Source organism: Megascapheus bottae, chromosome 21, assembly GCF_031878675.1.
Source record: "Megascapheus bottae isolate mThoBot1 chromosome 21, mThoBot2.hap1, whole genome shotgun sequence".
Lineage (NCBI taxonomy): Eukaryota > Metazoa > Chordata > Mammalia > Rodentia > Geomyidae > Megascapheus > Megascapheus bottae.
In genome coordinates, this window is record NC_143529.1 from 14,996,138 (window position 1) to 15,011,072 (window position 14,935).

Consider the following 14,935-nt stretch of genomic DNA (forward strand, 5'->3'; position numbering starts at 1 on the left):
TCTGATCTCAGTCTCCTGAGTTGTAATAGTTACCTAGTTACCTACATTACATTACAATTTAGATTTAAAAATTGATGAAAAAGGCTGGCAGTGGTGGTATGGCTCAAGTGGTAGAGCACTAACTTTGAGCAAAGAAAAGCTCAGGGACAGAGCCCAGGGCCTGACTTCAAGCCCCAGGACTGGCAAAAAACAAAAACATGCAAAACAACAATGAATGTAATGCCAGTTATGTGAGAGGCATATGTGGGAGTAGTATCACTATTTTAAGCCCAATCTGGGCCATATCATGAGATTATCTCAAAAAGGAGAAGAGAAATTATATGCACATATATTTGTATATTATGTATGATTGAAAAGGCAATTTCCAAAAAGAAAACATAATGAAAACTCAAAACTGCTTCAACAATGGTATTTAATCCATTGTGATAAATCTTACATTATAAAAAGGATTTATCTAATCAGATACATATACTCTTGAATACAATTGTTGCTATGCAGTATTTAGTTGACGCAGTCTAAAATTAGACATGTACAGGTTGTCATTCTTACAAGAGCCAGCAGATGGCAGCTGGAAAGACATTAAGCTACACTGAGAAAAATAAAATGAAAATCTTTCAAGCACAAAAAATACGAAGGCAATAGACTGACCCAAATCAAAACCTGGTCGGTTTTAAATCTTAGAACTAAATTTAATCTGGAAGCATTTGCCAAGAGACCCACAGGAAGACTTTACATTGATTTTTTTTTTTTTTTGAGGGGGGGAGTAGTAAGTTACTGGGTTGTTTCCAGGAGAGATAGATTCTTGGTTTCAGCGTTCCTGAGCTGTTCACTGACTGTGCCAGAACAGCTGACTTCCCACAGTGTATGCTTTAGTATCTCAGCAACAGAGGCCCTGAAGCGGGCTTGGAACTTTTTACTAATTAGGACGTAAAGGATGGGGTTCAAGCAACTATGGAGGAATGCCAGACCAGTGGAAATGGGGAGTCCAGCCTGCAGTACTGGGTGGAAATAGCTAATGTGGTGAATGGTGAGCTCCAAAATGCTAAAAAGGTGATAAGGAGTCCAGCAAATCAAAAAGGCCATGACCACAGCAAGGATTGTCCAGAAATGCATACTGGAGATCAAGATGCTTCGCTTCTTCATCTTGCAGATGAGACACAGGTAACAAATACTCATTGTTAGCAAAGGGAAGAGGTAGCCAACAATAAATTTCATCCAGGTGAGAAGGTGGTGCCTCATCAAGGTGAGATCAGGGTCATGCTCGTGGAATTTATTATAGCAAAGAGTGCTATTATTAAACTCCACTGTGTCCCGGAAATACAGGGCAGGACCACTAATTAGAGAGGCTAAAAGCCAGATGAATATAATAACAACCAGGCAATTCTTCAGGGTTCGGTACCGTTGAGACAAAGCAGGATGGATTAAATGAATGTAGCGGTCCAGGTTGATGGCTGTCAGGAAAAAAACACTTGAAAGCATGTTCAACTGGGCAATGAAAGAATTGGCCTTGCACAACCAAATGCCAAAGGGCCAATGGAAATTCATGGCCACATAAGAAATGTACAGGGGCAAGAAGAGAACAAATATGAAGTCTGCAATGGCCAGATTGAGGAACCAGAGCGTGGTTACTGTCTTCTTCCACTTGAAGCCTGTAAGCCAAATGACCATGGCATTCCCGGGAATTCCCAAAACAAATGCTACACCGCATAACACCAGGGAGATCCAATGAGCAGCAACCAGATAGACTTTCTCCTCCAAATCGGGCTCGGGGGAGGAATATTCTGAGTAATAGGGATAGTACTCATAATCTTCCAATGTTTCTTCTAGGTCTTCCATGACTTGATAGGTAGAGAAATAGGAACTCTATAGAAGCAAATTTGAAAAAAAAAAGAGTAGGCTCAATGAATGATAAAATAAAGATGAAAAATATACCTTTTTAATAAGTTATGGCACACACACACTATATATGTATATATATATATATAATAATTTTCATGTATTTGTCTACTTAGTACCAGTACTAGAGTGAATTCAGGGCCCAGAAAAAAGTAAGCTATTTTGTCCAAGACTGATGCTCTACCGCTTAAGCCAAAGCTCTACTTTTAGCTTCTTGGTGGTTAATAGGAGATAAGAGTCTCATGGAATTTTCCTGCCCAGGCTGGCTTTGCAATCCAAACCAGATCTCAGCCTCCTGAATAGGTAGAATTAGAGATATGAGTCACTGGCACCTGGAAGAATCAACTTTTTTTGGTCAGTCATGGGGCTTGGACTATAGGTCCACTTCCAATTTTCTAGTGGTTAATTGGAGATGAATCTCATGGACTTTAGTGCCCAGGCTGGCTTTGAACTGAGATTCTCAGTAGCTAGGATTACAGGCATACCTGGTAGAATCAACTTAATCAACTTTTTTTTTAAATTGAGGGCTGGTGGAGTAGCCAGCTTAATAAGCATGAAGCTCTGAATTCAAACCAAATTAGAAAGAAAAGAATCCTCTGGGACTGGGAGTTTGGCCTAGTGGTAGAGTGCTTGCCTAGCATGCATGAAGACCTGGGTTCAATTACTCGGTACCACATACATAGAAAAGCTGGAAGTGGCTGAAGTGGTAGAGTGCTAGCCTTGAGGAAAAAGCCCACAGCACTCAGGCTCAGAGTTCAAGACCCAGGACTAGTAAAAAAAAAAAATCCTCTGGCACTAGTACCTCATTAACTGCTCTGGAGGCTGAGATACAGAAGATTGCAGTTTGAGTACAGCATAGGCAGAAAGCTCTGTGGGACTCCATCTCCAAAATAACCAGCAAAAAGCTGAGATAGAGGTGTGGCTTAAGAAGTAGAGCACCAGCCTGTCAACTCAAGGCCCTGAGTGCAAACTGTAGCATGACCCTTACTCTCCCCCCACAAAACATATACATACAGGTTATTTGTGCAATATTCAAAATGAAGTTAAAAGATGAATAATTATATTCATTTCATGGAGGTATAATCATTTTTAATTGGCAAATACATAATAAAAATTGGTTTAGTGAAGAGGTCAGCACATGTTGTGTTGTGTTGCTCACAGCCTTCTCAAACTCAACTATCACTAAATTCATTATCTTAACTAAAAGTCTTTTGAGGAATCTGTCAGTGCATAATTAAAAAAAAAACAATTCAAGCAATACAAAGCTTCTTCCTAGACCCAGGCAACATAGTTTTGTTCTTCAACATTCAACACAAATGTTGCCTTTCCTTGGAAACACTTCATGACATTACCTTTCTGCAGATAATTATGATTATAGCTATAATTGTTATAAATAATTGTGTTATTGTGAATGTAGTAGCCACTAGGCATGCATACTCTAATTTGATCCTCATAGAGATGCTATGCCTTAAGCACTGTGTTTATTTTCAATTTCAAGAAAGGATGCAGAGCTCAGAAAAGCTTGGTGTTTTTTATCCAGACAGGATCACGCAACCTGCGGTGCAGCCGGGCTATGGAATCACACCTGGTGGCCCCAGAGCTGGTAGCCACTACTGTATCCCTGCCCCCTCTCCCCATCTTTCCAAACACTAGCCTCATGTTCTCTCATCACACTTAACACTCTATACTGACACTGATGTATTTTAAATTCCCCCCCTCACAGGTTGTGAACTTCTTACAAAGAATGGCTATTATCTTTGTGCCCCACAGGGCCTCCTACAAGTTGGAATATATCACAGATACTTAACATTTGCTTAACAACTGATTGGCTCTGAAAGGTATCATATTCACAATCATAGATAATTTAAAAGCTTCATGAGAGTGTTTGAGAGTTTACCCCAAGTCCATGCTGCTTCCAGAGCTCTATAACCTTGACCTACAATTTTACTCTTCATGTACTCTGCTTGACACCAAATGCTCTTTGCAAGTGAGCAAGAATAGCTTATTTATTATTGTTATTATTTGGGTAGGGTCTTATCATATCCTTGGCTTTCCTTAAGTCATGATTCTCCTGTTTGAGCTTCCCAAGTGCTGAAATTATAGGCACATATGCTTCTGGCTCCTGGCTTGCTTCTCCCTGGATCTTGCCCTACTCTCTCATTCTATCTAGTCTCTGTCCCTCCCCAATATCAAATCCTTCACAGCTTAAATTTAAACTCCTCTGTCTTGGTTTTCTACCTGTGTACTAGAATACTTTTACCTTCTTGATGCTTATGTTCTTTCAGGCAATTAGTAATTGTATAACCAAATGACCCAGGTGATAAAACTCTCACCCATGAACAAAAGGAACCTCATCCCCCATGCAAGGAAGAGCCACAGAGAAGCCCTAAGAGCTCAACCACTCTCCTCATGCAAGTCCACAGCCTTCCTCTTTCAGTGTCAATTCAAGTTCAGCTTGAAGAGAATGAGAATGGCAAGACCTACTGAAGGACAGACACCAAACCAGCAAACTCCTCTTCCTAATTTGTGTATGTGCATGCACACACTGGTACTTGGGACTTAAACTCAAGGCCAGGGAGTTTTCCCTTAGTTTTTTGCTCAAGGCTGGTACAGCCCCACTTCCAGATTCTTCCTGGTTAATTGTAGACAAAAGTCTCCCATACTATCTTTTCCAGGTTGCATTTGAAGTGTGATCCTTAGACGGTAGCCAGTATTACAGGTGTGAGGCACTGGTGCACAGCTTCTGCCTCTTTGAGGTGAGCCCAGGAAATACCTTGAGGATGTACAAGTTATTTTTCTGAACAGAATTCCTTCAATCATAAACTAAGGAGGTTCCTAATCTTCTAGAAAACAGATGACCAGATCCAGAGACCAGTTCATGCTCGGAGAAAAACTTTAGGAGTTACTGAATGCTACCCAGCTGAATCCTGCAAGGTGAATTCAAGCTGGGAATTCTATAACTCAGAGCCAATGTGTTTGTAAAGTGTTGATGGTGAAGGTAAGGACATGATGAAGAGAAAAGAAAGGCAGGGTTCACCAAATAGCTACAAATGTTTGAGCAGTCACAGTTAACCCTGAAGGGCATATTCTTATTGAATCATTATACCTTGTTTATATATTGCTTTACACTGTCCAGGTTCTTGCAGATCTAATTAAGTTTCCAAACCTCACTTAGACTTACCCAAGTATCAAGAGACTATCCGTTTCCTAGGTAACAAGGCACCATAAAATATGCGACCTCGCAGTAGAAGATAACAGTCTTATTGTTTCAGTCAGAAGGTTAGAAATATGAAATCAAGGCTGTTTCATAATCTGCAGTTGTGAGGAAAATCAGTATCAAGCTTCTTGCCTATCTTCTGCAGGTCCAGTGGAGAACTGACATTTCCTGATTTGTATATGCATTTTTCCAGTCCTTTTCTCCTTTCTGTCTCTGTCTCTCTCTCTCTCCATTTATTTTTTTCTTGGTGCTAGTATTAGGACTTGAACTCAGAGATCAGGCTCTGGCCCTTAGATTTTTCACTCAAGGCTAGCACTCTATCCGTGAGCCACAGCCCCGCTTCTAGCTTTTTGCTGGTTAAAGATAAGAGTCTCACAGAATTTCCTGCTTGGTCTGGCATTGAACCTGTATCCTCAGACCTCAGCTTCCTAACTAGCTAGGATTTTCAGGTATGAGCCACAGGCACCTAGCTTATTTTCCCAATTTCTGCCTCATATTGCATGATATTCTTTTATGAGTTGTATGTGAGTCCAAGTTTCCTCCTGTATTAATAACCACAACGTCTGAATTGTTTTTTGGTTTTTGTTTCTTAGAGAGGGTCTCACTATGTAGTCGAGTCTAGCTTTGAAATGGAGGTCCTTCTTGTCTCTGCCCTTGAGTGCTGGGATTACATTATGTGCCACAATGCTTGGTATCATACCTGAATCTGGAGCACTCATTCATTCAGCAAAATATTTAAAAAGTGCCTAAATATATCAGGCACTATTCTAGCTGACTGGGACTCTTCATTAAATAAAAGACAAATACTTCTCTCTAAGATTTTATTTTATTTTTATTTATTTTTTGTCCAGCGTGGGGCTTGAACTCTGGGCCTGAGTGCTGTCCCTCAGCTCTTCAGTTCAAGCTACCACCCTACCTATTGAGCCACACATCTAGCTTTATTTTTATTTTTTTTGCCAGTCCTGGGACTTGAAGTCAGGGCCTGGGCCCTGTCCTCAAGCTTTTCTAAGATTAATGCTCTACCACTTGAGCCCCAGCATCACTTCTGGCTTTTTCTGTGTATATGGTACTGAGGAATGGAACCCAAAGATTCATGGGTGTTAGGCAAGCACCACACTCCCGGCCCTCTTTTAAATTTTAGAATGCAGCAGGCAGAGATAGAAAAAAAACAAACACAATAAGAGAAGTAAATTAAAAGATGCTAAAAGGTGGTGTGTTTTAGAAAAAAATACTAAAATAACAGGACAGGATGAAAAGGATATTCATTCAGTTAGTGACAGTACTGGGGCTTGAACTCCCTTCCTCCAAGGGTGGTGCAAGCTCTACCACTTGAACCACAGCTTCACTTCTAGTTTTTTTGCTGGAAGATAAGATTGAGAGAGCTGGGCGTGGTAGCTCTGTAATCCTAGCTACTCAGGAGGCTGAGATCTGAGGATCAAGGTTCAAAGCCAGCCCTAGCACTAAAGTCTGAGAGACTCTTACCCCAATTAACCACTAGAAAACCAGAAGTGGTGCTGTGGCTCAAGGGGTAGGGTGGTAACCTTGAGCTGAAGAGCTCAGGGACAACGCCCAGGCCCAGAGTCCAAGCCCCACAACTGGGAAAAAAAAAAAAAAGATTGGAAGATTGGAGATAAAAGTCACATGCAATTTCCTCCTAGGCCTCTAGACTATGAGCCACAATCCTCGGATCTCAGCCTCCTATAGCAGGAATTACAGGCGTGAGCCACCAGCCCCTGATTTCTCATCCCTTATTTCTAACAAAAGCTACACCAGTGGTTCTCAACTCTGGCCCATTTGGCAATGTCTGGAGACTGGTTATCATGACCAGTCATGGAGGGTGCATGTTACTGCCATCTAGTGTTTAGAGGTCAGGACTTCTCCTAAATACCCTATAATGGACAGCCAAGCCACAAGAATTAATTAGCTCCTTTTAAATGAGGCACAGCTAAGAGCTCAGTTTGTGCTCCTTGTTTGTATTTCATAAGAGCAGAATCTGCTCTTTTCCAATGGTTTCTCTCACTTTGGAGTCCTCCTGGCTCACTATGGTCTGGTCCATCCAACTACCTAGCAACCATGCTTCATAGATAGTGCAAACGGTTGGTTTGTGTGTTTAACTTGACTGAAATGGTATTCCAAATGTTTGATGTAGCTGCTAATATTTAAACATTGGGAAAGTTCACAAAAAGATTTTTAGTGTTTCCTGGTGCTTTATATTATCTCGGTGTAAATTTCCTCTGGCAGCATTTGAATTCCATTTTAGACAAGCTATACATGTAATCTCTTATTTGCTCAGTTCCAGGTCTGAATCGCTTATATCTTCCAAGATGCTGTAAGCAAGTGAATTTGCAATCTGCAGAAGCACTGCATCTTATATACAGTTAAGAAATAAAGTTGTTTTTAAAAAATTAAGACTAGCCCAGCGCAGTGGCTCACACCTGTAATCCTACAACCCAGAAGGCTGAGATCTGAGGATTAAGGTTCAAAGACAGTTTGGGCTTTATGGTTCACGAGACTTTAAAGTCCATGAGACTCTTATCTCCAGTTAACCACTAGAAAACCCAAAGTGATGCTGCGGCTTGAGGGGTAGGGCAGCAGCCTTGAGCTGAAGAGCTCAGGGAGAGTTCAGGCCCAAAGTTCAAGTCCTACAATAGCCAAAAAAATTTAAGGGGCCAGGAGTTTGGCCTAGTGGTAAAGTGCTTCCCTAGAAAGTACTTGTCTTTGGTACCACATACATAGGGGAAAAAAAGCCAGAAGTGGTACTGTGGCTCAAGTGGTAGAGCTCTAGCCTTGAGAAAACCCAAGGACAGTGCTTAGGCCCTGAGTTCAAACCCCACGACTGGCAAAAAAAAAAAAAAAATTAAGACTGAACAGGGTACCCCTAACTCCTGGTGGCTATAATCCTGACTGCTCAGAAAGCTGAGATTTGAGGATTATGGTTCAAAACCAACCTAGGCAGAACACTCCATGAGACATTTATCTCCAATTGACCAGCAAAAATCCAGAAGTAAAGCTGTGGCTCAAGTGGTAGAGACTAATCTTGAGCAAAAAAAAAAAAAAGCTCAGGGACAGTGCCCTTTCCCTAAGTTTAGAATGGACACAAGCACACACCACACACACACACACACACACACACACACACACACGAGTATGAGACTCTGAGCCATACTACTGGCACATAATAATGCAACAAAAACAAATACACTTAGAAACTGGACATAGCGTTATACACCTATAATTTCAGGATACAGAGGGTGAGGCAGGAGGATCATAAAGGCCAGCTTGGGCTACATAGTGTCATATTGTTCAGAAAACAAAACAAAAAAAACCCTTGGGGCGCGGAGTGTAGCCTAGTGGTACAGTGCTTGCCTAGCATGCATGAAGTCCTAGGTTTGATTCCTCAGTACCACATATATAGTAAAAGCCAGAAGTGGTGCTGTGACTCAAGTGGTAGAGCGAAAGCCCAAGGGCAGTGCCCAGGCCCTGAGTTCAAGCACCAGGACAGGGGAAAAAAGTAAAAATCAAAACCTCTTATGGAACTGCCACCTCTCTGTACATCACTTTTAAAAAAAGAAAAAAACACCAATCCTGGGGCTTGAACTCAGGGCCTGAGTACTGTCCTTGGACTTTCTTAAGGATGGAGCTCTACTACTTGAGCCACAGCACCACTTACAGCTTTTTCTATGTGTGTGGTACAAAGGAACAGAACCCGGTCCTTCATGCATGCTAGGCAAGCACTCTACCACTAGACTAAACTCCTGGCCCTGTGCATCACTTTTATGATAATAATTTTTTAAAACTCAAAATGAACAAAAATCATGGACTGCCAAGATAGAGGTCAGTAGTAAAGCACTTGCCTAGCATGTGTGAAGTACTAAGTTTTACCCACAGCACCACCAAAATAAACAACAAAACCCTAAAATCAACAAAAAAAATAAAAATAATGGATTCAGTAGCTCTTGCCTATATTCCTAATTATTCAGAAGGGTGACATCTGGGAGCCAGGAGTTTGGCCTAGTGGTAGAGTGCTTGCCTAGCATGCATGAAGACCCAGGTTCAATTTCTCGGTACCACACACATAGGAAAAACCAGAAGTGGTGCTGTAGCTCAAGTGGTAGAGCTCTAGCCTTGATAAAGCCCAAGGACAGTGCTCAGACCCTGAGCTCAAGCCGAGGACTGGCAAAAAAAAAAAAAAAAAAAGGTGATATCTGGAGGATTGTAGTTCAGGACTATCCAAGGAAAGAGAGAGAAAAGGAAGGAAAGAATGAAGAGAGGGAGGAAATCTGCAGCCCCCCCTTGTTTTTACTAATAAAAATGTTGAGCACAGGTGTGTACATGGACAGATGCAGAAGGTATAAATAGGAGTTATCACAGTCTGGCCTGGTCCAAGCAAAAGGTGAGAGATGAAAATGACAAGAACAACAATGAAGAGGCCTGAGGCATGGACCAAGCATTTAGGGCTTGCCCAGGCAAACAGTCCTAAGATCAAACCCCACTACCAACCAACCAATCAAGTGAACAAATGTCATAGAGCCGGGTGCTGGTGGCTCAAGCCTGTCATCTTAGCTACTCAGGAGGCTGAGACCTGAGGAGCATGGTTCAAAGCCAGCCTGGGCATAAAAATCTGAGATTCTTTATCTCCAATTAACCTCTAGAAGACCAAAAGTGGCGCTATGGCTCAAATGGTAGAGTGATAGCCTTGAGCTGAAGAGCTCAGGAACAGTGCCCAGGCCCAGAGTTCAAGCCCCATAACTGACAAAGAAAAAAAAAGAAAACATATCATGAATCTGGCCCCATGAATGACATGTAGATTGTACCTGTAGCCCCAACTACTCAGGAGGCTGAAGTACAAGGACCACTTCAACACAAAAGTTCAATGCCAGCGACACAGTGAGCAACACTGTCCAAACAAATAAAACAACAAAAATCTTATTATTCTGTATAACCCATCATGTTATATTATACTTATTGTATTATAGTTCTCTACTTATTTTTAATGCAATCAAGAGAAAAGGCACAAATGACATACACATAAAGAAAATAGGAAATTTTCTCTTCAAGTCAATCAATTAGAGATAGACAGACAGACAGATAGATTGTACACAGTTGCACACGTATACCTAAAGCTTTTTTTTTTTTTGCCAGCCTTGGGGCTTGAACTTAGGGTCTAGGCACTGTTACCACTTGAGCCACAGCACTACTTCTGGCCTTTTCTGTTTATGTGGTACTGAGGAATCGAGCCCTGAGCTTTATGCATGCTAGGTAAGCACTCTACTAAGCTACATTCCCAGGCAAAAAGCTTTTTTTTTTTTTTTTTTCCCCTGCATTCAGGGCCTCAGGCATTCTTGAGCAAGGTAAGCATTCTACTATGACTCCAGTTCTGCATGCTCATATTATTTGGGAAGTGGTGGGAGTTGTGAATGAAGTCTCAAAATGGACTGGAGGCATTTAATATATGGGCAATAGAAAGCAGTCATGTTGACCAGCAACCAGCAAAGATGGATAATGAGCAGGTATTGCTTTAGATCTTTAAGCTTGGGTTTAGAGGAAGTCTTACCACACTAGTTGACCAGATTCAAATGGTCTTGGCTGGCAGTGACTTTTCCTCAAAATATAAATTTTCTGAGTTTGGAAGAGCATAATAACAATGTTGGAATGAGGTTTCAAATGACTGGAGATAGAAAATAGCTACTGCGTTTGTCTTAAACCATATGCCCTGCTGAAAGGTGAATAAATAATTCTGTCTGAAATAAGGACTAAGAGAGATATTCATAATCATAAAATCTGAGAATAGTCACTCAAATAACAGGTAGCACTGTGAACATGATTACATATAGGCCCACCTCAACCTATTGCTTAGATTATATGTGGTGTAGAGTAAAGCTCATTCATGAAGTCAGTGGTCTAGTTTCCTAAGAAAGTAGATGTACTAAGTGGATGTTGACTTCAGGGACTTTCCTGTTGTGAGTACATACACTGTCACATTCCTGGCTTGCATTTATTTAGATACTCAGAATGTCTGGTTTTGGTGTACATGTGTATTTATTGAGTTAAACAAATTTAATTTCTGATCTACTCAAAATTAATATATAGTACAGCTGAAATGTTTGTCTGAATAACTAAATTTTATGGCAAGAGTCCTAGCAGAAATGGTAGTAACAAATAGTCTATAAAATCCAGATGATTTGGGGGGAAGGACATCTGTGTATCATTATATTTCTAGACAAAGTTTGACTATAGAGGAAAACATTTTTTGTTCATCTACCTTGACAAAACACTAAGATTCCTTCTGGCATGACATTTGGTGAATGCAGAGATTTAATTTAGTTCCATAATGCTGAGTTAGATGGCTTTTCATGAATGATTGCAAAAATGTGCAGTTAACAAAATCTTAAAGAAGCTTAAGGTTTTACCTACTTTGACAGAGGAAGAATTGAGGCTGTTGCCTTTCTCTATGTGCATTGCCTGTGTAACACTCTCCATACAGCCTGGTTGAATATATTTCTTGCTGTGGTCACATGGTCCTCGGAAGTAATATGTCTTGACTTTGATTGGATAATAGGAATGAACAAAAATGTATTGAATAGCTGGGCTGGGGCTGGTAGCTCACACCTGTAATCCTAGCTACTCAAGAGGTTGAGATCAGAAAGTCCATGAGACTCTTATCTCCAATTAACGCCTAAAAACAGAAGTGGCTACAGCTCAAGGGGTAGGGCGATAGCCTTAAGCTGAAGAGCTCAGGGATAGTGCCCAGGCTCAGAGTTCAAGCCAAATGACCAACAACAATGACAACAAAAATTTATTGACATGAGAAATTCTGATGACAACCATAAATCTATGATCCAGTAAGCATATCTAAGTCAACAAATCAGTTTTAAAGGGCTCTTTAGGAATGAGAGAAATTTGTAAAAGTGTGTATTTGTGTGTATGTGTAGAAGTTGGGGAAAAGTATTTGGGACATTGTTCAGTGTTCTCTAATTGTCAGACATAAACCAGATGCCACACCTCAGAATGTACTCAAGATGTTTGGCACCAGCAGAATATTGTGCTACCCTTTGGATGAACAATCTCTGCTGGGAAGGTTTTGAGGTATAGCAATGTTTTATAAGATACCCTGTTTATGTAATTAGAGATTCCCTCCTTGAACAATTGTTTGTTAAACTTGTCATTTAAAATATGATGTAAACATAAGCCATATAATTAATGATTGTTGTTCTTAAGGTACTATGTTATCTCTCTTCACTTCTACTGTCCCTTGGTTATCTCATATTGTTACACTATCTCACTTTGTTACCTGATATATCGGATATATTTGTATTTGGTTATCTGAAATTGGATAGGGAATGGGGGAAAACAAGATGAGGGGTGGGGGAGGGGGGAAGGGCAATGGGGACCATGACATGTGAAAGGGTATCACTGTGTGGGAATTAAGGCACCATTTATCTGGCAAATATCATGTAACCCTTCTATTAATTACAATAAAAAATATATTTTAAAAAAAAGATACCCTGTTTATTTACCCAGAGATTTCATTTTTTTTCCCAGTGTGGAAGATCAAACCTACTGCCTCCCCCATGTTAAGCAACAATGGTACCTAAATTGAAATGGAAGACTGAGTGGCAAGATTGATAACCTCTCCTGGTTGGAGGGTAGTAGAATAGTAATTGTCAGATTTCACCCTCCTAAGCAGGGCACTGGTGGCTCACATCTGTAATCCTAGTTACTCAGGAGGCTAAAATCTGAGGATCATGGTTCAAAGCCAGCCTGGACAGAAAAAGTCCAGGAGGCTCTTCTCTCCAATAAACCACCAAAGAGCCAGAAGGGGAGCTCAAGTGGTAGAGCACTAGCTTTGAGCAAAGTGCCTAGGCACTGAGTTCAAATGCCAGGACAGCACACACCAACAAAGGAGGAAGGAAGGATAACTAAGAGAAGAAAGGGTGAGGAGGGATGGTGGAGAAGAGAGGAGAAGAGTGGGGATAGGAGGGGAGGGGAGGGAAGGGGAGGAAAAGGGAAGGAAGGAGAGAAAAACATCACACCCTCCCATTTTAAGCTCTGGCACAGTCTATCCTAGCCTTTTTGTCATTCCCTTGTCATTTATTGCTTAATGTCAGACACAAAACCAAATGATTTTTTTTTTTGGTATATTACAAAGAATGGAATGGAACTATTTTTGTTTGGCTAGAAAATAGATAACGTAAGAGGGAGGGAGTGTTCTAATGATGAAGACTGTTCAATTCATGCTTAAGGATTTGGAATTTATTCCACAGCCAGTTTGGAGCAAGTAAAAAAAATATGTTTGATATGGATGTGACATGACTGGAACTTTGTTTTTGTTTTGTGCCAGTCCTGGGCTTGGGTTTAGGGCCTAAGCACTGTCCTTGGACTTTCTCAAGGCTAGCACTCTACCACTTGAGTCTCAGCACCACTTCTGGCTTTTTTCTATGTATGTGGTACCGAGGAATCGAACCTGAGTCTTTGTGCATGCTAGGCAAGCACTCTACCACTAGGCCAAACTCCCAGACCCTGGAACTTTGTTTTTGAGAAAAAAAATCATCTGGGAGCTTGAAGTGTGGCTTAGTGGTAGCATGTTTGTATAGCACCCATGAAGTCCTGGGTTTGATTCCTCAGTACCACATAAACAAAAAAAGCTGGAAGCAGCTCTGTGTTTCAAGTGGTAGAGCACTAGCCTTGAGCAAAAGAAGCTCAGGGAGAGTTCCCAGGCTCTGAGTTCAAGACTCAGGACTGGCAAAATAATAATAATAATAATAATAATAATAATAATAATAATAATCTGGGAGCAGTATAGAAGATAAGTTCAAAAAGGAGAGAGACAAAAGCAAAGATACTATTAACACAATTGAATATAAAAATAGAGGGGCCTTAGATACTAAGAGTTAGAATGAAGATGAAAAACATATTTGAAAAACATTGAGCTGGGCGCAGTGGCTCATGCCTGTAATCCTAGCTACTCAGGAGGCTGAGATCTGAGGATCAAGGTTCAAAGCCAGTCTAGGCACTAAAGTCTATGAGACTCTCATTTCCAATTAACCACCAGAAGTGGCACTGAGGCTCAAGGGGTAGGGTGGTAGCCTTGAGCTGAAGAGCCGAGGCCCAGAGTTCAAGCCCCACAACCAGCAGGGAAAAAAAAAGAAAAGAAAAGAAAAGAAAAACAGTGATTTAGTAAATAAACTTAGAATCAGGAAGCTTAGCTGAACCAATAATCATAACCTTTACACTAATACTTTATTCTGAAAATCCGTCTTGGACAGAAAAGCTAGCTGATTTTAGGCATGTAAATATTTTGCTCAACTTAAATGCTGTAAGATTGGGAGAACATTTTTCTTTCATTAAAAAAATACAAGATAGGGGTCAGGAGTTTGGCCTAATGGTAGAGGTGCTTGCCTAGCATGCAAGAAGACTAGGGTTTGATTCCTTGGCACCACATGCATAGAAAAGCCAGAAGTGGTGCTGTGGCTCAAGTGGTAGAGCACTAGCCTTGAGGAAAAATCCCAAGGACTGTGCTCAGGCCCTGAGTTCAAGCACCAGGTCTGGCAAAAAAAAAAAAAAATACAATATAAACCCAAGCACTGGTGAATCACACCTGCAATCCTAGCTATGCAGAAAGCTGAGATCTGAGGATGACAGTTTGAAGCCATCCTAGGCAAAGACCATGAGATTCTCACCTCCAATTAATTACCAAAAAGTCCAGAAGTAGAGCTGTGACTCAAAGTGATAGTGTGCTTGTCTTGAGTATCAGCTCACTGATAATGCTCAGACTTAGAGTTCAAGCCCCAGGACCAGAAAAAAAAAATGAACCAAGAAGAA

General features: G+C 40.9%; 1 protein-coding gene across 1 annotated transcript in view; it reads right to left on the bottom strand.

Moving 5' to 3' along the window:
• Positions 1-479: 479 nt before the first annotated feature.
• Cmklr2 (chemerin chemokine-like receptor 2) overlaps positions 480-14,935 on the bottom strand; it is a 45,188-nt gene continuing 30,732 nt past the window's right edge. The window contains exon 3 of the mRNA XM_090354361.1: positions 480-1,863. Within this exon, the coding sequence (XP_090210487.1) occupies positions 772-1,836 (1,065 nt within the window). The 5' untranslated portion in view covers positions 1,837-1,863 and the 3' untranslated portion in view covers positions 480-771. The remainder of the gene's footprint in view (positions 1,864-14,935) is intronic.